The 25112-nt window shown below is 44.5% G+C and overlaps 1 protein-coding gene across 1 annotated transcript in view; it reads right to left on the bottom strand.

Moving 5' to 3' along the window:
- Positions 1-1141: 1141 nt before the first annotated feature.
- The window catches only part of FAXC (failed axon connections homolog, metaxin like GST domain containing), a 34527-nt gene continuing 10556 nt past the window's right edge, over positions 1142-25112 (bottom strand). Inside the window, exons 4-7 of the mRNA XM_068133010.2 lie at positions 22397-22593; positions 17021-17229; positions 13111-13227; positions 1142-1968 (exon numbers count right to left, since the gene is read on the bottom strand). Of these exons, the coding sequence (XP_067989111.1) occupies positions 1553-1968; positions 13111-13227; positions 17021-17229; positions 22397-22593 (939 nt within the window). The 3' untranslated portion in view covers positions 1142-1552. The remainder of the gene's footprint in view (positions 1969-13110; positions 13228-17020; positions 17230-22396; positions 22594-25112) is intronic.

Genomic DNA, 25112 nt, shown 5'->3' with positions numbered 1-25112 from the left:
CAAAACATTGGATGTCCATCGCATGTTGAAACAGGGATCAAAAGTTTGTTATAGACTCATTTGTAACAGTTAGTCATGATTGAATTTGAAGACAACATAATGTGCTTTAACATTGTTAATTTGTCCACAACCGCTTACGAGCGTAACGTGAGCCTACCTTCATCTCACACATCCATGCATGCCACGTGTATTGTTCCTTTCTTCATCGCTCTCTTGTACGTGATCCCATTCTTGGTTGTCGAAGTGTGCTGGCATGATGGCATATTCGATGTGATTTAGCTCTCTCCATCGAGTGGAATAAAAAAATTAAAAAACCACCTTTAGAGGCCATTTTTCCCCGCAAGCGGGGGTTGGCCTTTTTCGGGCACCGTGGTTGTTGTTGTTTTTCGGTCCCCTTTTTGAAGCAATGTTTTACGGCCGGATGCCCTTCCTGCCGCCAACCCTTTTTGTCGCCTTTTACAACAAGCAGGGAATTACCAGTGAACTGGTACTCAATTAGCCGACCTCGGAAGGATGACAGGCTGAGTCAACCCCCCTGGCGTTAATTCAGTGATCGACCGGGATTCGAACCCAGGATCCTAGGATCCTAAGCTGGCACCCTAGCCGCTAAGCCAACGCCAGGCTATTCCAGGAGTGGAATACTGCTGGAATTTGGCTTAGCTCGTTGCTGAATTGAATCATTTACTGCTTTAATCGGAAACGTGCATGCAACAATACGAGGCAATCATCGTCGCCATCTTTGGCAAAATTCACGTTTGATAACGACCATGGCCAAGACGCCATTTTACTTCCATGTTCGTGACTAATGGCATTATGAATCGACACCTCTCATTGGATAATCATGTGGAGTTGGGAATGAGTGAGAAATGCGTTGTGATTTGACTCTATCCTCGCGCACATTTTTAGCAATTTTGATGTTTCATTTTTTAAATGTGAAACTTTTGTCCTTGCCAAGTATTACATTTGGTGAGAGTGTAATGTTGTACGAATTTTAGCTAAAAATAAAGTAGTTATCATAGGGAGATGGGGGATGGGGGGTCACAGAAGTAACTGATTTGGGCAATCGTCCCACGGCCTACACGCTGTCTGCTACGTCGCTCCCTTGTTGAACCACTAGCCAATCCTTTTTTCTGCTAGAAAACAACATCCATTACTTATTTTATTCGCACGGTGAACTCAGATATAACACGAATAAACACCCTCCTTGAAGCTGACGGAACACTTGTAATGATAATCCGAAGCAGTGCAAGGCTTGAGATGTTTGGAAGGAATAAGTTCATCGTCACATGTGCTGCAGAGCCAGTAGTACATTTGTAGGGCATGTTAAGACAGATTGCTGAAAATACAATCGCTTACAAGACATCAGTGTGGAGATGAAACAAGCCTTTTGTTAATCTCTTAAAACTATGCGAGTTTGAAAATGATTTGGCATTTGTTCCAGCAGATTACGCAAGGCCGGGTGATAGCGTTAACGAGTGAGAAAACAAATTGAATGAAATAAACTTTGGCAGACAATCACATTTATTTTTCCTTTGTGCTTTAAAAAAATAATCTACTGTGAGCCGCAGCTCGAGTCCATAAGGAGAGATTCCAGGTCGGGTGTGGTGACAAAGGAAGAGCTATGGGTCATAGCGATATCTTCACAACCGAGAGACCAATCCTGAAAGGGATCGCCAGTAACTGATAGCTCAGAAATGGGATCGTAAGTGGTTGACCGGTCTGAGTAAGGATATGGGGTGAGGGACCACTGGAGGCATGGCTCTTCGGAATTGGACCAAATGGAAAATCCATCGTCGGTTTCCCATAAGTCATGGCTGAGTGACCAGTCAGTTTCCGTTGCATCCATTATTTGTGACCAGGCCGCATCCAGGTTCCCATTTACGTCGGTGATCATCTCATCTTCTTTCCACTCGGGCCAGAACAGTTGCCGCATTCGCTCGCAGTATTGTACCAAATTCTGTAGTTCATCTGAACATGGAACACACACAAAGGTAATGATGCAACTTCTCGCCATTAAAACCAAGTACATTTGTAACCACCTTTTACCACAAATGCATCTACACATGCCTGTTTCAGCCATCCAGGTGATGATACACACCATGCTTATAAACAGCTTTACACACGCATTTCACTCCAATTATTTCATCTTGTTTATTCCATATAACCACCTTTAGAGGCCATTTTTCCCCGCAAGCGGGGGTTGGCCTTTTTCGGGAACCGTGGTTGTTGTTGTTTTTTGGTCCCCTTTTTGAAGCAATGTTTTACGGCCGGATGCCCTTCCTGACGCCAACCCTTTTTGCCGCCTTTAGCGACAAACAGGGAATTACCAGTGAACTGGTACTCAATTAGCCGACCTCGGACGGATGACAGGCTGAGTCCATGTTGTTTATTCCATGTTGAAAGAAAATCGAGGAAGGCACAAAGTGCTCCTCCCTTTATATGGGATCGTTTCTCTGTATGCAACTTTAACATGGGGACTGAAAATTAATTTCTCGGCTTCGACTGGACGGGATGATGGGATGGTCATCCCATCCCATCGGGACTGACGGAAAAGATGAACACGTGGAAGGAATGTATGGAGACAAAAGGTCTGAAGGTGAATATCGGAAAGACGAAGGTGATGGCAAGTGGTAAAGCATGTGGTGAGGTGGAAAGAACTGGGAAGTGGCCCTGTGCTGTGTGTAGAAAGGGTGTCGGAGTGAACTCCATTCAGTGTACAATGTGCGCTGAGTGGGTTCATCAAAAATGTAGTGGTCTGAGAGGGTCATTAACCAGTGTGGCAGCTACATTCAAATGTAAGGTGTGCACAGAGGGAGCTGCAGATGGAGGAAATGTTGAGTTGGATCTTGGAGACGGCGTGAAGCTGGAAGGTGTGAAAACATTTTGCTACCTCGGAGACATGCTGAATGGAGAAGGTGGATCAGACCCGGCACCGGTTGCTCGAGTGAGATGTGCATGGAAGAAGTTTCGGGAATTGAGTGGCGTGCTGATGATGAGGGGAGTGTCGTTGAAGCTGAAGGGAAAGGTGTATGCTGCATGTGTGAGAAGTGTTATGATTTATGGGAGCGAGACATGGGTAATGAACGTAGAGCAGCAACGAAGGTTGGAAAGGGTGGAAATGCGAATGGTTCGACGGATGTGCGGAGTATCGTTGAGAGAGAGAGGAAGACAAATGATGAATTGCGAAAGATGATGGGAATAGAGCCTGTGATTGATGCTGTGAAGAGGAACAGGTTGAGATGGTTTGGTCATGTGTTGAGGAAGGATGAAAGTGACTGGTTGAGAAGAGTGATGGAAATGCATGTAGAAGGAAGTAGAAGACGGGGAAGACCGAGAAAGACTTGGCTAAAAATGGTGGAAGAAGAAATGCGGGCAAGGGGGTTAACAAGGAGAGATGCAGAAAATAGGGCAAAATGGAGAAGATTGTCATGGGGACCGCAAGGCTAACCCCCGCTCTGGCAGGGGAAATGGCCTTTAAAATGCATGTTGTTGTTGTTGTTGTTGACTGGACGAAATTGGCTGCGAATTAAATTCAGAAGTAAATGCTTTGTACGTCGAGGTAATGTGTTCCAAATTTCAGCAACATCCGTTTCTGCATTCTTGAGTTTTATTAAGAAAACCCTCAATCACGTTGGTGTCAGTCTATCCGTCCGTCTGCCCAAAATGTGTTGGTGCTCAATTTTCAAAGGGCTATACAATGAAACTAGCTGAAACTTGTAATATGCATCGGCCAATACGTCTAATTAATGTCTTTCGAAACAAATTTCAAATCTGCACTCAATAAGAAGGTCTACAGGGTGAGAGTTTGACCTCTCAAAATAGGTATTTGCCGTCTTCTCCGAAACGACACACACAATGTTGCTGAAACCTGGCCACAACCTTCATTCTTGGGGGAAAAATTCCAGGGGCATAGAAAAGGCCCCTTTATATGGTATGTTCCATGTGGCAAGTGATAGAAAAGACGGGACATTCAAAAAATCTGGTGTGCATGCTGGACTACCCTTGTGTTCTGAGGAGGAACCAAAGAATGCTCTAGAAAAGTTCATATAAAAGGGCACCACCCTACATCTGGCAAATAAAATACATTTACTTCTTCTTGTAGCTGTATGAATCAAATTGGCACCCCTTTATATGAACTTTACTGGAGCTTTACTTAATTCCTCCTAAGAACACAAGGGTAGACCAGTATGCACATGAGATTTTTTGAATGTCCCTTATTTTCTTTTGTTTGGCATTTTCTACAAGCTATGGAATGTCCCTTCTTTTCTACCGTTTGTCACATGACACATACCATATAAAGGGGCCTTTTCTATGCCCCTGGCATTTCCCCCAATAATTCACCTTATATATTTACTTGATATATGACATACTAGGGCATGCCCGTACGTGGGTGCCCGTTCCTTGCCAAAAAAAAAAAAAAACGCTACCCGTACGCTCTACCCCGCCCGTACGCCCGTAAACAAAAAAAACAACGCTCTTCGCTTCCGCCCTTCGCTCTGACTGAATTGGGAGAAATAATGCGCATAAGAAATCGAGAAATTATTATTTTCTCCGGAAGAAATCGAATTACGAACCGTAATGGCGCAGGCTCTCGGGCTCGCAACAACGCGTTCTGTGATTGGCTGCCGGAAGTGAAGTCTTCACTGTCGCAAATGTGAAGCGATGAATACGATGAATCGCAAATTAGTTTTTATTAGTTTTAAAACATAGTTTAACGGCAACATAGTTTGCCGACGGGAAATAAATGAATACGCTCTCAAATGTGCCATCCGAGGCAGAGTCTGTTCGCCACGTTCGGCACACGTGATAGCTCGCTGCTCTCTGATTGGTTGAATCGTTTTTTGGACATAGCTCGGTAACTACTTCTGCGATTAATTTAAAACCTTGAAAAGGCACATCCTCGGGTCCCCAGCAATATACCTGGCAAGTTTCAAGTATATCGGACCGGTAGTTGTCGAGAAACAGCGGTCACAGACAAACATACAAACATACAAACAAACATACACACAGAGATTAGTGGAATTATAGATAGATGACATGTTGATTTAATGCTATGACTTAATAGCGTATCATTTGAAACACAATTTGTCTGGAGGACAATTATTCACTTTGAGTCTTGGACTGAATGTTTTATAATTACTAGTAGGCCCGTTGGTCAATTGGACCAAATTTTCATCAGTCTTCATGGCCTTGTATAACATACCTGCCTGCTTTACTGCTTGAGCATTAGCTTACCTTTCATCAAGCCTAGTCTGCCCAGATGTGCATGGGCCAGGATGATGCTGCTATTATTATTGTTGTTAATATTATTGGTATTAACTAGGGCATGCCCGTACTATATCTATATCTAAAATTATATCCCCCCCTCTATTTACATGAAATGGTTTGGTCCATGAAATGTTTTGGTCCATTCGCAACGCCAAAGCGAACGGCGAACGCTTTACATGAAATGGTTTGGTGCATGAAATGTTTTGGTCCATTCGCAACGCCAAAGCGAACGGCGAACGGCTTGCGAGTACAGTGACAATCCCCCCGGGGTTTTAATTAGTTTTAAAACATCGTTTAACGCCAACATAGCGCCAACATAGTTTGCCGACGGGAAATAAATGAATACGCTCTCAAATGTGCCATCCGAGGCAGAGTGTGTCCGCCACGTTCGGCACACGCGATAGCTCGCTGCTCTCTGATTGGTTGAATCGTTTTTTGGACATAGCTCGGTAAGTAATTGTCCGATTAATATGAAACCTTGAAAAGGCACATCCTCGGGTCCCCAGCAATATACCTGGCAAGTTTAAAGTATATCGGACCCGTGGTTGTCGAGAAACAGCGGTCACAGACAAACAAACGTACAAACAAACACACAGAGATTACTGGAATTATAGATAGATTATCAATATATGCTTTGTTGTACAATGTTATTATTTTTGTTATTTATTTTGTAATTGGTATGCCATGCCATGGAAGGACCTATTAAGCTGCTCTATACACCTTAACACACCATGGCATGCGTTTAAGACATTGTGATTCTTCCGCATTCATTGTAGTTAATTAGCCCAATCAACTTAGGAGATCATGACAATTATTTTGATGTGTCACATTCACATCAGAAAGCTCCAGGAGAACTCCATAAAAAACATGACACACACACACACACACACACACACACACACACACACACACACACACACACACACCTCATCCATTTATAGTAGATAATTGTATACAGAGTTGGAAGGAAATAAACATTTGATGAGATGATTATTAAATTATTTAGTTGAAGAGCAGTGAGTTTACACATGCATTGCGTAACCTTTAATTTTGAGGTTTAATACATGAATTGCATTGAGAGGGATCTTCAACAGATGGGTGAGCAGCCAGCCCAGAAATTTGACTTAATATTTCCAAGGACCTTTCATATTCTTAAATCTCCTGTCCTTTGTGCAAACCCTCCAGCCATGCCATCAGCAATTCACGTTGGCTATAGTTGAACTTTTGACGTGTATTTTCAAATTCTGCATAATCCCATATGTAACATGGTTTTTCTCTACCCTCCCCCATTCTTGTACTCCCACGATCCCTCTTCGCATGAGGTTACTGCATACCCCACTGGTATAACACTGCATAATTAAAGGTGTCTGCATATGATTCAGGGGCAAGGTTTTTATGGCAGATAACATACATGGGTGGTATTGCTCATATGCCCCAACCTGAATTACTTTGGGTTGTACCCAAAGTGGTGGAGCATGATGTGAGCACATAGTAGATGGAAACTTGGAAAAGTGGGTGAGGTACAATATAAAGTCCACCTGTACAGTCATTGCATGTTTATTATTCAAAAATCAAAAAGTTTTGCTTAAATTCCCACAAACACCTGGAAATAAAAAATAAAATTGTTACTCAGATTAAAAAACTCTTTTGGCCCCTTACCTGTGTGTGTGTATATATATATATATATATATATATATATACATATACATATATATATATATTGTTGTGGATTTGAGAATTGTTGTAAATATCACCCTCTGTAAAGTGTAATGATTCCTTGTAAATACCTCCGTAGTGTAAAGGTCAAAGGTCGTCCTCTTAGTCCATATACATGCACGTAGGCCACCATATACCCTTCTAAATAGTTATTTCCTTATTATGTGTATTAGTTTAAGGCTGTGTTTCCCATTAATTGACTCTGCATTGTACCGAATTGAAATAAGATAGTTCCCTTTTCAAATTCCCCAAAGCCTCCATTCCCAAAGCCTCCATTCCCTCAAAACCTCCATTTTCCAACTGCCTGCATTGCCAACTGCATTCGCCCTTCATTGAGCATGTGCTCTAACTCGGAGAAGAAAGGCGTGTCTCCACCTCGTCATAGGAAGGAGGAGTGAGCCCTTGCCGATCAACCAACCAAGCACGAGGGGTTTGGCTTGAGAGGGCGGAGAAAGAACGACCGGGCAGGTTCGCGAAGATTCGAGGGTGTGGCCCTATATAACCCGTCACGCGACGCCCCCACCAGGGAAGGGATGAGTTCATCTAAAGGAGTCCACCGCAGCTTTGAACAAACCGCAGTTTTAACCACCGCAGCTTTGAGCGTCGACAGCGGTGACGGCAGTTGCAGCCACGAAGCAACGTCGCCGTGCGGAGACGATTGGGGAGAGTCGGCGGCTGCTCAACTCGAGCCGGGATCATACCCACCACCCGCATCCTTCCCGCCTTGTGATACCACCTCCTCGTCCGTCCAGCCATCCACCTCCAGCTGAACCTTCCTCCCCTTCCAGCCATTAGTTCCTGCCTTCATTCCCCATTCGTGTAAGTCTGATTGTCGTCCGTCTTCTGTGTTGTCCTGGGGGTTAAGTAAGACTGAATAGGTAAGTTAATATTGCACTGTGTCTTCTGGTCCTTCCATCCTTCTGTAAATTATTTTCGTATCTTTCCTTCTCCTTGGTTCCTTTAATTGTGTAAATATTAGTAATAAATTATATTTGTTCTTCCTTACCTTCTGGTTTCCTCACATCCGTTCGTCCTTGTCTTTTCCCAATTGAATACCTGTGGCACGATTTGGCCAACGCAATAGGAATCGGGTCTAGTTTCTGCTAATGGTTCGTGCCGCGGCTGCTAATCCACTCGGCAATTAACATCTTGTCCGCGGTCGCGAACGGGGTTGCTCACCTGCCTCCCTGGAGGGAGCTGCGCAACTTCAGGACTCACGTCGGTCAGTCGCACACAAGGGGATTAATCCCCCCTTCTTAAGGGGAAAAATGGCTGACGTCGAGATCCGTAACAATATATATATATATATATATATATATATATATATATATATATATATATATATATATATATATATATAGTTGCGGTTTTAGAACCCACACTTGTTGTAAATAACTCTTGTAAATATCCCCATCATTTAATAAAGCTAAAGGTTGCACCCTTAGTCCATATGCAACACGTAGGCCACCATAGGAACTTTAGTTATTTCATTATTATGTGTTTCAGATAAGGCCGTGTTTCCAATAGTTGAATCTGCGTTGCATCAATTAAATAAGAGTAGGTCCCCAATTCATTTTGTTCATTTTGCGACCTCTCTCCAAATTCTGTTACGCGCCTTGGTTAGCGTTCGCTCAGGCGCCGCCATTGAGCATGCGGTCAGCTCGAGGAATAAGGGGGCGGAGCGCCAGGAACAAGGTGTGGCCACGTCAACTAGTCATCAAAGGCGTGGCCGGTAAGCCCCCACCAGCCAACCAGGGCTGATGAAATATCACTGGCGGGCGTGGCCTTTGTGGAGCGCGTAGTGATCTTGAAGCACGATATATAAGCGTGAGCGCAAAGCCCTTTGACGGACTTCTTTCGGGGACTTCTTGCGCGGAGGTCCGATGAGAGAGACGAAACTGCGCAGAGCCCCCTTTACGGACTTCGAGGAGAGACGGCTTGTGGTACTGCTTCGGACTGCGCAGAGAACCTGTTCAGCAGCGCTCTTGCATACGAACATTGAGCGAGAGAGGGCGTTTGACACGATATACGTTTATTACGTACGCAGCATCCCAGTCCCCCCGCTATATGTAAGGTCCGCTCGCGGTCAACGACACGCGGCGCGCTGCCGGCCTGCTGCCTTTTTCCACCACCACCACAGCACGAGTTGGGACCGGACGAGGAGCCTAGACGTCTACCTGGACCTTCCACCCTACCAGCTACAGTCCCGTGTGAGTGTGTATGTTTGTCCGGGGTCGTAAATTAAGACTGTATAGTTAAGCCTGCCCTGTGTCCTGCTTCTTCTGCTTCTTGTACATTCCTCTCGTTTCCTCTTTCCTCCTGTATATTCTTAATAAATCACCTTGTTATTTCTTGGTTTTTCCCTAATAGTGGGGCTGCTTAACTGATGAATTGTGCCTTTTCCCTTAAAAGCATGAAACTTGGCACATGGCTAGAATACCCCAAAAGAAAGATTTTTAGTCCAGGGGGCATCTCCAATTTCACCCCATATGGCGGCCATCTTGAAATTCAAGATGGCCGTCATACAAGACCTGTTTTGATGAATATCTCCATAATTAGAACAGATATCAAAATGGTTGAAGTGCCTATACCTACATTTTTAGGGTCTAGGAATCCAATGGCAACATAAAATATTCAATAGTATATGGCAGCCATCTTGAAATCCAAGATGGCCGCCATAACAGACCTGTTTTGATGAATATCTCCATAATTAGAACAGCTATCTAAATGGTTGCAGTGCCTACACCTACATTTTTAGGGTCTAGGAATCCAATGGTAACATAAAATATTAAGCAGTCATATGAAAATATTAATTTTGCATGGTATCATGCATACTGGGAATGCATATAAATACTCTTAACAGGTTGGCATTCTTCAGTGATTAAAAGTGTCTATGACATCGCAGACTGTAACTGTGCCATCTTGTGGTTTTCTAGTCTTTGCTGCATTCTCCATCACATGCGCAGAGAGAAGTACAGGGAAGTGCAGCTTTCTTACACCGGCAACGACCAGTACATCCTTTTTTGCACCCACACTTAACAAGTTCATTGCAGATCTTTGCAGCCTCTGGAAGTGTTGTCCATATTGGTTTGAACTGGCCAGCAGACGTTTTTTGCCAACCCCATTCAGTGGGGCTTGGTAGATCAGGCTTAGCATGCAATGCTTGTCCCCAGCATAGTGCGCCTTGGTATACTGCCCGCTTTACGTGCTGCACAAGGGCATCATGTGTTGGTGGAATTGATTCCACAGGTCTGCCCTTCTTTGCAAACAGTTTCTTTTGTACAATGTTAATGTCAGTAGCAGTACTTGTGCGATCATACAACAGAATAACAAATCTCTCAATGACGTTCATGCAGGTTTCAGTTATCTCTGTGCTCTGGTGGCAAATTTCTGCTAGTACCTCTGAGCTCAGGGAATGATTCCCACACATTCCATGCAGTTACCTTTCCATGCCCATTAAACGCTGAAGAAGTGTCACACCCTGTTAGTGCATGAAACATGGGGAGGGCTTTAGATTTCTCAGGGCCAAGAGCTGTGGCTATATCATGTGCAGAGATAAATCGCATGTTCTTGCCTGTCCCAAATTGTAACCATATCATCACTGAAAGCTTCTGGGATGCTGTAACTGCAAGCACGACAACATCTGTGTCCACAGTTTGTATGAGGACCTTACTATGCCCTCTCTGTGTTGCATCAGCAGCATGTAGGAACATCCGACCATCTGCCTCTTCCTGAGTGCACGGGGAGAGTGATTCTAGATCAATGCGTGGTGGAGCAGTAAGAACCTCTGTATCAAGTGTGACAACTAGCTCCTTGCGCTGGTCTTCAAATGATTTAATTGTTTCATTGGAAAGGAAGCTGAAGAGTTCACGCTTGTTTTCATCAACTCAAAGAAAGTTCTGCCACTGTCCAGGAATTGCAACTGAGGTATCTACTCGTCGGCGAACCCCCTTGCCACGCTTTTCACGGGTCATGCTCTTAAGGCTGTCGGGTAGGTAACGGTCCCACACCAGATCAAGTCGGGTTGCAGATTTGTACTGTGAGAAAACAAATGGGATGAAGACCTTTTCGGCATATTCGCCAAATGTTTTGACTGTGCCAACATCGGGCTTTAGCTTTTGAACAATTACTGCCCCGTCAAGTATGACACATGTCACCTCTGGCATCTGTGTGCTTGATGGTGAAAGTTCCTCTAAGCAGTCCAAAAGGTCGCTCTTTGTACCAGGTCGAAGCTTCCCATCCTTGGACAGAGATGGAGGGAAAGATTGATTTTCATGACGGAAAAATTCATCCAGGTTTCCCTCGCGGGTTTGACAGGCAATATAGAGGCGAGAAAACAGTTGAACATCACTCTTCAATGAGGCTACCTTGTGTTTATCTGTCAGCTGGTCTGTTACTGATGAGCTGCCAAACAGAGGTAACTTTCTGCGTGGGACGACATCATTCAAAGGCTTTGAGCATTCAATCAGCCTCTCTTGCACAAATGACTCCAGAGCCTCCTTTCCCACTTTCTGCACGTCTTTCACACTTTGTACGACTGATGCACTTGCTATATCCTTTGTGTCAAGGACCAAAAGGTCAGCGGTTTCTTCAAGAAATGGATTACCTAGCTCCTCGATAACTGATACAAGTGATCTGACATGTTTGTCAAAGGTCATCTGGGTGCTTTTATTCTGATCATGATGCAGTGATGGCGCTTTGCTTTCATGTTGCTTCTGTGCAGTCTCAAACTCACCAATCACCCTTGAGATCTCTGGACCTGCAACCATCCATCTTTGCAGAGCATGGGCATTGCCCAGCAGACCCACAGCTCCTCCATCTCCCTTGATACGTGCATTGTTCTGTTCATGTGCATGATCTGTAGCAATTGAAGAAAATTTGCGTTGGGTCTTTTGTACCGTGAACATGCCAGCTTGGAAATTATCCAGAACTTTAGGGTGTGTCTTGTGCAAGTCCATCATATCACGCAAATGGACTGTGACCCATCTTGCATAGTGCGTATGGTCAAGAGCAAAGAACCACGGAAGAAGCTCCCATAAAGCATCTAAGTACATTTCAAAATCAGCCTCCGTCAATGAGCGCACAAAGGTCAGGATGCTGTTCTCCAATGCCATCGTGAGACTCCAGTATTGGAACTGTGGGTGTTCCAATATGTTGCCATTGGATTTTATGTTGCCATTGGATTCCTAGACCCTAAAAATGTAGGTATAGGCACTTCAACCATTTTGATATCTGTTCTAATTATGGAGATATTCATCAAAATAGGTCTTGTATGACGGCCATCTTGGATTTCAAGATGGCCGCCATATGGGGTGAAATTGGGGATGCCCCCTGGACTAAAAATCTTTCTTTTCGGGTATTCTAGCCATGTGCCAAGTTTCATGCTTTTAAGGGAAAAGGCACAATCGATCCGAATTTTTTAGCTAAGCCGCCCAGCTATAATCCGATCGCCTCCGTCCTTTCTTTCCATTGAGTATCTGTGGCACGATTTTGGAACCGCTATAATCGGGTTAGTCTTTGTTAACGGCCTGAGTCGCGGCTCGCTTCGCTCGGCGTGTCCATTAACGCCGCGGCTCGGGCGGGGCTCATTTCCTCGCTTCCCGGAAAGCGCTGGTAATTAGGTAATAGGAACAATTTGGCCTACCACCCTATTCAGCGCTGACCGGAAGTGATGTAATAGCTGCAGGACTCGGGACGGCCAGCTTAAAGGACAAGGGGATTAAACCCCCCTTGATAAGGGGAGAGCCGACCCCCGAATCGGTAACAATATATATGTATGTTTCAGTACGCATCTACAAAGACACTTCATAGAGGCCTGTGTAATAGATGGATTGAACTCAGATACTTTTTCTCATACCGCGCATACCTCTCATCCCATCTACTACAAAAGTGTATTTTTTTTTTACGTCAAAGTTATTTTATTTGAAACGATAATGCTACACCACCCTCGACACCACCAGCTATATTTCCAGCCAGCCCGCTACACTCAAGTGTTGTAGCTGAGAAGAACGAGATTGTTAATTGTGTTTACAGTGAAATATATCAATAAACGTGTTCAAAAACACTACACCGCTTATGTCATGTGAGAGTTTTATATAATTTAGTTTATATAATTAGCCATTGTACCTCTCATAAGCTTGGCAGCATAGCTTGCTGGAATGCCCCAAAGTGCCAGTGCCAGGTGAGCAAACACGCATGCATCAACAGCTGTGGGATGGTGGCCCAGAACAAAATCTTGTCCACCTGCCATGTAAAATACCATCCACAAGGCTTGGATCAACTATTACCGCACAAATCTTTTGCATCAAAAATACAAAGGAGCTGCTGGAGCCTGAAGTGAATAGGAATGAACAAAAACAACCTCGGCATATCAGAAAGAGATACTGGAAATATCACAACAAACTTGGGTTGGCCCATTTTCTTATCTGAATACATGGGCTCATGGTGCACAGCAAACATGTTCATATACCATATTAGGCTATGAGACGATGGGGTTGGGCGGATCACTCCACAAAGCCTGCAACGAGTGTATCAACTCTTTGGAGAGCCAGAAAACAACATCTGTCCAATCTCAAGAATGAGCTTTCAAATCTGTGTCCCCCCCCCCCCCCCCCACCACCTCTAAAAACTGGTGGCACCTTGTCAGGTCTATCTCTGGTGTATGCTCCCCTTCCATCCCTCCCCTCACCTCAAATGGCACCACATCTGACTCTGCTCGTGAGGGCCAAATGCCTCAATTCTGTGTTTGCTTCAAAATCTTGCATCCCCAAACCTTCTCTCTCTGTACCCACTCTTCCCAGTTGTAGCCAACTGCTCCTGGGTTGTCTTTTGTACCTGTAAAGGTGGAAAAGTTTCTGGCAACCTTTGACACTGACTCTGCAACTGGACCGGATGACATCAGCTCACGTCTCCTAAAACCCTGCTCTGTTGCTCTTGCAATTCCTCTCTCTGCCCTTTTCACCCTATCATTTACCCTCGGTCATCCATCTTCCATCTGCTTGGAAATCAGCCAACATCACAGCATTACATACAAGGTGCAAAAACGGATCCTCTCAGCTACCGACCAACTAGCTTATTTCCAATAATCGGCAACATCATGCAATACATCATCGCAGTTGACATAACGTCATTCCTTTTCTCCAATGACCTAATCTCAGATAATCAATTCAGATTCAGATGTGGTTACTCTACCTTGAGCATGCTGATCCTACTCTCCCAACAATAGATGGACGCCCTCAATATCAGACTGGCATCCTGTCTTGCTCTCCAAAGTTGCGAAACTATGCAACCCAAGGCTAACTCCACTCTTTAATTAATGACTTCCTCCACTCTCGTAGCCACCGTGTGGCTCAATGGAACCCTTTCTTCTCCTTTCCCTGTCAAGGCTGGAGTACCTACCCCAAGGCAGTGTTCTAGGCCCCCATCCTATTCTTAATCTTCATCAATAGTCTCTGACTCTCTGGAAAATTCTCTTTATCTCTTTGCTGATGTCTTCCCCCTCTGCCGTGACATCCCTCATCCTTTTGACAGACAGGCAGCAGGCTCTTCCTCTCCTCAGATCTTGATAAAATCACAATCTGGTCAAACACCTGGAACATGTCTTTCAAGCCTAAGAAATGCTACATACTCCCTCTCCCTCTCTCCGAATGGAAAATCCTCCCATCTGCTTTCTCAACAACCCTCTTGAAGAGGTTGTCACTCAAAAACTATTGGGTCTCACGCTCAGCCATGATCTCTCTTGGGCAAACCACATTTCAAAGTTGGCCTCCAAAGCCAGATGCCGACTGGGCATCCTCCATCATGCGAAGTCCTTTCTTGGCACACCTGGGCTCTTATCCACCTGCAAGGCCTTCATCTGCAGCTTGATGGAGTACTGCTTTCCCCTCTGGGATGGCTCCCTTGCCTCAGATCTTGCTCAGCTCGACACGTGGAGACCAAGGACTTTAAGATTATCGGAATCTCTCACGATGATGCTGAGTCTGTGGGCCTATCACATCACCGACAGGTCGGTGGACTCTGTCTTCCTCCACCTCATTTCTGGTCTTGCACCCTCTTCTCTCTCCGTGCTTTGTGCACCCCAATTATCCGCAGGACTCGCACTGTCCAACAGCAATCTCCTCTGAGTAAACCTGCCTATATCTAGAACCACCGCTCACCTCCACTCATTTGATCCTCTTTTTTCCCTGCCTGTGGAACCAACTTCCACACTCTCTTCAATCTCATTCTTACCTCCAGGTCTTCAAGACAGCTGTTCACCACCATGTCAAGACCAAAAACCACTATCTTTTCTACACCCGTTAAACCACCACCCCTGACCCTCCCAAAACTTTCCTTATGTATCCATCTTCCTCATCCCTTGCATTCTCCCCTACCACTCATCGTTAACTGCATCCCTTGTTTGTCCGTCTCCGTTGACCTCCCTCTGTCCTGCTATTGGCGTTTCCCCTTTGTCCTGCTGTTCCCTTTGCTATGTTATGTCCTGATCTGTTCTGTGTCCCAGCTCTTCAGTAAGCCGAGACCTTGTATTATTTTTGTCAGATAAGATTGCAAGTCGTATCAATATATTTGGAAAGGGCTCCTGGGACATATTATTGATGAATGATGCTATTTGGGTGCATGATGTCTTTGAATAATTTAATCTAAAACTTCCAGTACACGGTTGAAAAACAACTCCATTTTGAGTGGCTTTGGGCACATATTTCTATCACATTTGAAAGTTCATTGTAGTCATTATATTATTTATCACAGGTGCGTAATTGTTATACCATTAATGAAGACTTTAATATCCTTGCCAACAAGATACAACATTTTGGTGAAAATACTTGTATACATTCTTTATACACCAGAAACTAACAATGGCCTGATACATTTTGGATGAACAATCTGCAACCGGCTCTGTCTCTAGGCACCCGAGCCTTGCTTAAAAAATCACAATTGGCCTTGATCCCTCTGACTGATACCGATTATGGACATTTTGGGGTCTGGCTCAAGGGATGTTGCCAGGGTACCAACACAAAATAGCCTTCTCATTTTTAAGAGCAGTAGTCACAAACAATTGGAATCAAACCTGGACTATCCAACTCAAATAGTTTTACCGCAAGTACCATCGACAAATTATTAACCAATTCTGGGGTCGACATACGGGGTAATTGCAGATCAACTGCTCCATCTTATTATCCAGGATCTTTCCCAATAAATAACGCTCGATCTGTTACTGATGTTGGCTTAGCGGTTGGCTTAGCCTGGTGTTGGCTTAGCGGTTAGGGTGCCGGCTTGGGTTCCTAGGATCCTGGGTTCGAATCCCGATCGATTGCTGAATTAACGCCAGGGGGGTTGACTCAGCCTGTCATCCTTCCGAGGTCGGCAAATTGAGTACCAGCTTGCTGGGATGAATGATCACGGTGTGTACCCAGATTTAGAATAGGTACACCGTATTCCTGCGCATCGTAAGAGGCGACCAAGGGTTGGCGTCAGGAAGGGCATCCGGCCATAAAAACATTGCCTCAAACAGAGAACCATGATTGTCATGGGGGCCGCAAGGCTAACCCCTGCTCTAGCGGGGAAAATGTCCTTAAAACGATCATTCATTCATTCATTTATTGTTACTGAGCAGCAGATAGATCCATGAGGCTTTGAAAAGGAGCCACCTTCTTCTTCTTCTTTCATATGCATCACGCGGCTGTGGGTAATATCATTTGCTGGGGACACAGCTATGCCACTAATGCAGTGACCGCTGTCGGCTAAGGTAGGAATTTGGAACTCGGACAGGGTACCGGCGATAGTTCGCCTACTTTTCGCAAAGGGCACCTTCGGATCTTTAATGTCCACCAACTAATAGTTACAACAGAGGGGATGCCCAGTGTAAAATACATCAAAAGGATGTCACATACATTGATGAATTGCCCTGCCTGAAACGAGCCACAAATGAGAAATGAACGAACGCAAATAATCGTATAAATCAGGAAAAACACAAATCGGACTGTCATACAAATACAAAACTTTGTTTACTCAAGCAATGATGAGATAGCTACATTACCTAGTATGTTGGCCAAAGCATACAAGTCCTTCATTGCAAGCCCTGGAAGGTCTTGAGTAGCGAGACCACGTGCCTGCAGCTCGTTCTGCACGAGGGTGCGCGTTGCAGTGCAGCGTAACCAAGCATGTAGGGATCGCATGGGGCCAGCCACACACACAAGGCCCTGCGTGCTTCGCTGACTTTCCACCCACAAATAGCTAGCCAAGGGCCTGCACATGCAGAGTTAAAGACACATGCATATACTGTATTTCAAGTTTTTTTTATTCAGTGTCAAGGCTCGTGGAGGAGCTAGAACACAGAATGGACCAGGACGTAACAGAATGAAAGGAACAACATAAAGGGAGAGGGAACGGGGGTGAACACACCAACAGCAGGGTTGAGTGACAAAATAGAGGGAGACTTCGAGAAATAGGGGACGTTGGGAGCATGGAGAGAACACAGGAGGTGAACACGATGGATTCTGCTGCAAACTTTCAATCACAGAAGTGGGGAAAGAAAAATAGAAACCCAGAAAAAGGTGAGCTTGAGGAAGGTTAATGAGGGTAGGAAAGGTGGGTGAACATTGAACAACCATCTTGATTGAAGCTCTGGAGGAAATATGAGGTTGAAGAGACTGGTGAAATTGGTTTGACAGGCAAGAAAAAGAAGAATGAATGAGTAGAGATGATCAATTAGTCTGGATTTTGGGAGTTTCATCAGGAGAGAGAGACCGGTTTTCTGTGGAACAATTCACAGGCCGAGTTAATATTAGGGGAGGCAGATATAAATACCATTCCTGAAGTGAGATGTTGGCTTTCAGTGCCTGTCAATCAGCCTGATTAAACTGCCAGACTCCCTGGCGTTGAGGTGGCTCTCTGTAAATAGCCAGAGAGATGTTGACTCTCAAAAGCATGTGATGAGATGAACCAATTAGAGCAGAGGAAGAATAGGAGACATTAGCAGGAAAGTTGGTCTTTACCAAGTCCAGAGGAGAGGATTTGCCATTGGCAGAAATCCCGGTCGGGAAGTTCACAGATTGCGTCAATCCCATAGAGTCACAGAAGTCATTTGCTGAAGTGCCATGGCTGGTGAGAGAGGTATCAACACCCAGCCAATTGACGTGGTGACAATGGAAATTGCCACATATGAGGAAGAGAGAGTTGGGAGGAGTGGGTAAATGTTGATCCATGTTGTCTGAGAAAGAGGTGTAAATTGAGTTGTCACTGTTCGGAGCACAGTACAACACACAGATGAACAAGAAGTGGGAACGGAGGGGAGTCGCAACCAAAGGTACTCCTGTGGGTTGGGAGGTGAACAGATCAGTACATGGACACTGGACAGTGATAAATGGAGTTATTGATGGCAAATCCACCGTTAGGACGGGGTTCAGGCCCATTGAAATGGAGGATGTAATAGGCTAGGAAGAGAAACTAAGGAGTCAGGGATTCTGTTAAACAGATGATGTCCGGTTTATCAGCAGTGGCTTGGATTGATAGGGTTGGAGCGGAAACCTCAGATGTTGGAAGTTCACATTGTTAGGGATGGGGAACAAGGAGCTGGTGGTAGGGTGCAGAAATATGTAGGGGGGAGATCGGAGAACTTGGAAAAGGGGTGGCCAAGGGGGAAACTAAGAAAGGGCAGGGTGGAAGAAAGCTGAGAGGGTCGGGGTGGGGGAGGGGGACGGGGTGTTGGTGGAGAAATGGGAGAGGGCGGGATGAGAGGGAAGCTGCGATTGAGCCAGATTGAGGAGGAAGATGGGAGCAGATGAGGGGTGGGAGCAGACGAGGGGTGGGAGCAGACGAAGGGTGGGAGCAGACGAGGGGTGGGAGCAGATGAGTGGAGGGAGCAGACGAGTGGAGGGAGCAGACGAGTGGAGGGAGCAGACGAGGGGAGGGAGCAGACGAGGGGAGGGAGCAGACGAGGGGAGGGAGCAGACGAGGGGATGGAGCAGACGAGGGGATGGAGCAGACGAGGGGAGAGAGCAGGGTGAGAGGGAAGCTGGGAGGTGGTGGGTAAGGGGAAAGCAGAAAGGTACTGTATGTGGGACATAAAGTGCTAAATTGGGGGCATGCAGAGAAGGAGTGGGGTTGGGAGTATGTGGGTTTGTGAAAGAGAGGTTGGAAAATTACCTGCTTTTGTAAAAAAATTAATGGAAGCTCATATAAAGAGGAGGTGGCAGGATCAAAAACAAATGAACTGATGGGGCAATAGTTGGACACAAGCAAGGGAATGAACGAACAGGAAAAGAGGAGGGTGGAAACAGAGTAACCTGCAAATATAGGGAATTGGGTTAGCTATGGTTAATGGGGGTAGAAATTATCGCAGTTATGGATGGAGGTTAACAACGAGTTGATCTAAAATGAAATTACTATTTATCACATTATCAATGCAAGCTGCTATATATTTTTTCTTTTTCAAATTATGACAAATTATGTTCGTATTTGCATTTAAACACTAGTACACTCGCTCCCTAAAGTAGCTGCACGAAGGGTCATGTTATTATCCTCTCTGCGGTATATAGATTACAGTAGATCTGGGCTCGGGTCTGTTAGTCTGTGGGGTACGCAATAAGAATGCCTCAAATAAGAATGCTAGAATGCCTCAATAACGTTGGGATTCTTCATTTTCAGTTTCATGTTAAACAGCAGTAGCGACTGTTTAAAAAGGAAATTATATGTGTGATTTATTGATTTATTTTTACTTCCAGTAGTACTTCCCACAAAATGGCACGATAAGCTATTTTATACACGTTAACACAACGTTTGTCCAAGGAGGAAAAGCCCCGTGGGGAAGGGGTATTATTAGTATTAATATTGTTTTGTAATAACATTAATATTATGCTATTATAACTAGCATTGTTATTACTTTTGTTATTCGAATCGGCCTTGGGAAAATGCCACGATACGCTATCTCAACACGAATATACATCTTAACATGGATTTCACCCAAGGAGGACAACCCCCTTGGGTAGGTGGGCAAATGAAGTTGCTACAACCTCCATCACGTGACCCCTTGGTCCTCCTGTCAGGTTTGGTTGAGATTGGATAAGTAACGACTGAATGTATTGTGGTCAGACAGACAGACAGATGGACACATACCAAATTACGCGTTTTAGTAAGATGATTAATCATGAGGCTGGGATCCCAGGTTCAAATCCTCTTTGTTGGTTTGTCCATTGCCTACAAAAGTCCACAAATTAAAGGAAATTGCACCAATGTATCCCAATGCCCTTGTTCTGCATGTTATTTATGTCCAAGATTACCATGAGTCCGAGATCACTCTTGTAAATGGTACAATGGCCTACTCTGCAAAGGATACCATCATTCAACTTGTGGATGTTAAAGACCTCATACTGTAAACAGTATTTATCACAATCTTTGTCACCAAAGGCTGAAACAGTAAACCCTCCCATCCACTTTCTGAAAAATCCTCTCCAAGAAGTTCTGTCACTCAAGCTTTTGGGTCTCACCATCTGCCATGATCTTTCCTGGGAAAACCACATTTCAAATCTGGCCTCCAAAGCCAGTCGCCGACTGGGCATCCTCCGTCGTGCGAAGTCCTTCCTTGGCACACCTGAGCTCCTCACCACACACAAGGCTTTCATCCGCAGCTCAATGGAATACTGCTCTCCCCTCTGGGCTGGTGCTCCTGCCTCACACCTAGCTCGTCTTCACGCTGTTGAAACCAAAGCGTTCAGAATCATTGGAATCTCCCGCGATGAAGCTAACTCCGAGGGCCTTTCACTTACTCACCGCAGGCAAGTTGGTGGTCTTCCTGTCTTCTACCGACTCCTCTCCGGCCTTGCTCCCCCAGCTCTCTCGGGGCACTGTCTCCCAAATATTCCTGCAGGTCGCACAAGAATCCTCTTATGGTTAAACTGCCAGAATCAAGACTCTCTGCTCACCTTCACTCCTTCATACCTCTTTTCTCCCACCCCTGGAACAAACTCCCTCACTCTCTTCAATCCCACTCCTCCCTCCAGGTCTTTAAAACAGCTGTTCACCACCATCTCTTATCTTCCCCCATGCAAAACCTTGATCTTTTCTACCCCAGGTAATTTCACCCCAAATCCACTTTTTTGAAATACCAACTTCCTTCCTGGAAGTCCTTGCAGTGTCCATGTGTTTTATACTTCTCCCACACCCCCCCCCCCCTTCCCACGCCTCCTCCCCCCAAGCCCTCTCCCTCCCACAGATCTACCGATGTCCCTGCTCTCAAATGTTGTGTTTGTGTGCTTCCCCTTCTCTCCCCATCTTGTCTACCGCTACCCTTATTATATACTTTGTGTGTCTGTTTGATTTTTTGTGTGATAAATGTTAGCTCTTTCACGAGCCTCGATCCTGTATACAAAAAAAGAATAAAAAAAGTAGGATTTATCCTTGTCGGCTTTACTTTGCTCACTTCCTTGTTGTCTACATATCTCCCTCTATTCTCTTGTTCAGCTGTCTGCATGTCACTATTCAAAAATCATCCCACCCTTATTTTCCTTGCCCAATGCCACATCCCTTGTCTGCATGTTAACCTCTGTTCATCTTTAGTGTGTCTGCATCTCATCCCTCTGTCGTTTAGCCTTTCGCTCTGCATTAGAAAAGATGATTATCTCCAATATGCAGCCCCTTCTGCTGGCACTGAATCAGAAAAACCTTTTTTTGCCTCCTCTGACGAAGTCGCCGGAGTCATTTTGTTTTTGGGTTATCCGTCCATCCGTGATAGGTTTTCGTTGCCGTGATAACTTGAAAACAGCTGAAGGGATGCAAGTCAAACTTGGTACACATTATTAAATTATAATTATATTTATTTATTATAATAAATTACACACATTAAATAATGATATAAAGATGAACTGATTAGATTATTGGGTCAAGAGGTCAGAGGTCAGAGGTCCTATTAGGTAAAAATTCTGTGACTGTGTTAACTTGTGAACCAGTGATGGCATTTTGACCAAATTTGGTACAAGTATGTATTATGAAGCAAAGATGAACTGATTAGATTTCTGCATCAAAGTTCAAAGGTCAGAGGTCATGTCAGGTGAAAATGTAATACTTGAGAACAGCTATAGCGATTTAAATCAAACTTGGTACAAGTATGTATAATTATGTAATAATGTGGACGGAGGCATATCGGTTGACATCGCGACGTCACAGGGTGTCGTTCTAGTTTGTTTTTTTTTTCTTTTTTTTTTTTCTACAAAGTCCAATTCAATATGGGATCAAACCCAGTCTAGACAGATCAGCAGTAAATACACGACTAACTAAGCTATCCTGTCTCCTAAATCTCCCAATGTCATTGTGGGTCACTGTTACATTAGCTAGTTAAACCTCATCCTTTTTTACTTAACAATTCCTACCATCTTTTCTATGGAAATCCTCTGAATTTTCCAATTCATATTGCGCATACCAGTACAATTCTTCCTCCACCATGGTTGCCACAGCACGTGACACCGCACTCTGGGAAGGACTCAATTCCTGCTCAAAATCCACCCCAAGCTCTGCCTTGAGCAACTCCAGAACATCATCTGCAGTCCATGCCACCTGGTCCCCAAACTCCAGCCATGGCATGGTACCCACTGGTGAAAAGCGGCCATCAAATACATTCTAGAGAAGAACATGAGGAGGAAACGAGTGAAAAATGATGGTATTTCGTTCCGTCTCAGTGAAGGGTGATAACGATTTAACATTTTTGTCGTGTTGAAATAAGAGGTCCATGATAATACAGGACAATTATATTAGTAGATTTAATATCGGAAGAAAAGGAAGATTTGACAGATGGCGGAGGAGTGAAAAAGATGAAAGGAGAGGTGCCCTGCAGAGAAGAGACAAAGCTTACGGTGCGATGATAAAACATACAGTAGACGAGAACAGCACTATGTGGAGTGCATACCTCTGCCAGGCTGAACAGTTTATGTTTTGTATCCCACGGATAGGCCGGATCTGGATTCGGACCTGAACCAAAATCGAATCGGCTTGTTCTTGTCACCTAACCACTCGTCCACCAAGTTTAGTCATAACTCGTCCACAATTTTTTTTAAATATCATGTTATATATCGCTTTTTTGCCCATTTTGCAAATTTGCAAAAAATGTAATAATGCAAAAATTTGCAAATTTTTTGTACGGATGTACGGATACGGATACGGATACGGATACGGATGCAAATTTGCAAAAAAATTATTTGCAAAAAAAAAAAAGCGATATAACCACCTAAAGGTGGTTATATCGCTTTTTTGCCCGATCTCTCAATGGTGAAAAATCACTTTTTTTTTTCTTCTTCTTTTTTTTGTGTACAAGATCGAGGCTCGTGTAAGAGCTAACATTAATCACATAAAAAACATATGATCAAGGGAGCGGGAGACGAAGAGTTCACAAAGAAAACAAAGAGAAAAGTTATTGTTCACAAAGAGACAAACAGACAGACAGGGGTGAAAACAACCTCCATCCACCTTTGGTGGTGGAGGTAATAAGTGTTGAAAAGTGCAGGAGTAAATGATAAGTATGAGAGATTCAAGGGGAAGGTGGTAAAGAAAAAAGAAAAGATCTTCAAAAAGGATTCCAAGAGGGTTAAAAGAAAAGGGTGTAAAAGATGAGCCTTCAATTTGTGTTTAATATTACTGATCAAATTTTGGTCAGCATGCCAAATTCCTACTTAGTCAAGCATCAGGCCTGGTCAGATTGTTTGTGAACGACTTGGGCCAAAAACGGTTCCTGGCCAATCCCACAAGAACGTGGGAATAATTGTGGCCGTTAAAGAAGAAGAAGATACCTGATCAAATTTAAGCTGTCTACACTGCCCAACCTTATTTTTTTACTTGTAATTATATGAACTAGGGCATGCCCGTACTATATCTATATCTAAAATTATATCCCCCCCCCTCTATTTACATGAAATGGTTTGGTCCAAAGCGAACGGCTTGCGAGTACGGTGACAATCCCCCCCCTCTATTTACATGAAATGGTTTGGTCCAAAGCGAACGGCTTGCGGAGTTTGGTAAAGAAATCGCCATAGCATGCACAAACGCGCAGGAAAGCGAAAGAATCGCAAATTAGTTTTAATTAGTTTTAAAACATCGTTTAACGCCAACATAGCGGCAACATAGTTTGCCAACGTGAAATAAATGAATACGCTCTCAAATGTGCCGTCCGAGGCAGAGTCTGTTCGCCACGTTCGGCACACGTGATAGCTCGCTGCTCTCTGATTGGTTGAATCGTTTTTTGGACATAGCTCGGTAACTACTTCTCCGATTAATATGAAACCTTGAAAAGGCACATCCTCGGGTCCCCAGCAATATACCTGGCAAGTTTAAAGTATATCGGACCCGTGGTTGTCGAGAAACAGCGGTCACAGACATACAGACATACAGACATACAAACATACAAACATACAAACATACACACAGAGATTACTGGAATTATAGATAGACTAGGGCATGCCCGTACGTGGGTGCCCGTTCCTTGCCAAAAAAAAAAAAAAACGCTACCCGTACGCTCTACCCCGCCCGTACGCCCGTACGCCCGTAAACAAAAAAAACAACGCTCTTCGCTTCCGCCCTTCGCTCTGACTGAATTGGGAGAAATAATGCGCATAAGAAATCGAGAAATTATTATTTTCTCCGGAAGAAATCGAATTACGAACCGTAATGGCGCACGCGCTCGGCTCGGCTCGCTCTCACATCGGCCACGCCTACGCAACAACGCGTTCTGTGATTGGCTGCCGGAAGTGCAGTCTTCACTGTCCGGAAGGTCGCAAATCGCAGTTACGATGAATCGCAAATTAGTTTTAATTAGTTTTAAAACATAGTTTAACGGCAACATAGTTTTCCAACGTGAAATAAATGAATACGCTCTCAAATGTGCCGTCCGAGGCAGAGTCTGTTCGGCACGTTCGGCACACGTGATAGCTCGCTGCTCTCTGATTGGTTGAATCGTTTTTTGGACATAGCTCGGTAACTACTTCTGCGATTAATATGAAACCTTGAAAAGGCACATCCTCGGGTCCCCAGCAATATACCTGGCAAGTTTCAAGTATATCGGACCCGTGGTTGTCGAGAAACAGCGGTCACAGACATACAGACATACAAACATACAAACATACAAACATACACACAGAGATTACTGGAAT

Source organism: Myxine glutinosa, chromosome 12 (assembly GCF_964187855.1).
Source record: "Myxine glutinosa chromosome 12, kmMyxGlut1.1, whole genome shotgun sequence".
NCBI classification, from domain to species: Eukaryota; Metazoa; Chordata; class Myxini; order Myxiniformes; family Myxinidae; genus Myxine; species Myxine glutinosa.
This window is presented reverse-complemented; position numbering and strand designations above follow the sequence as displayed.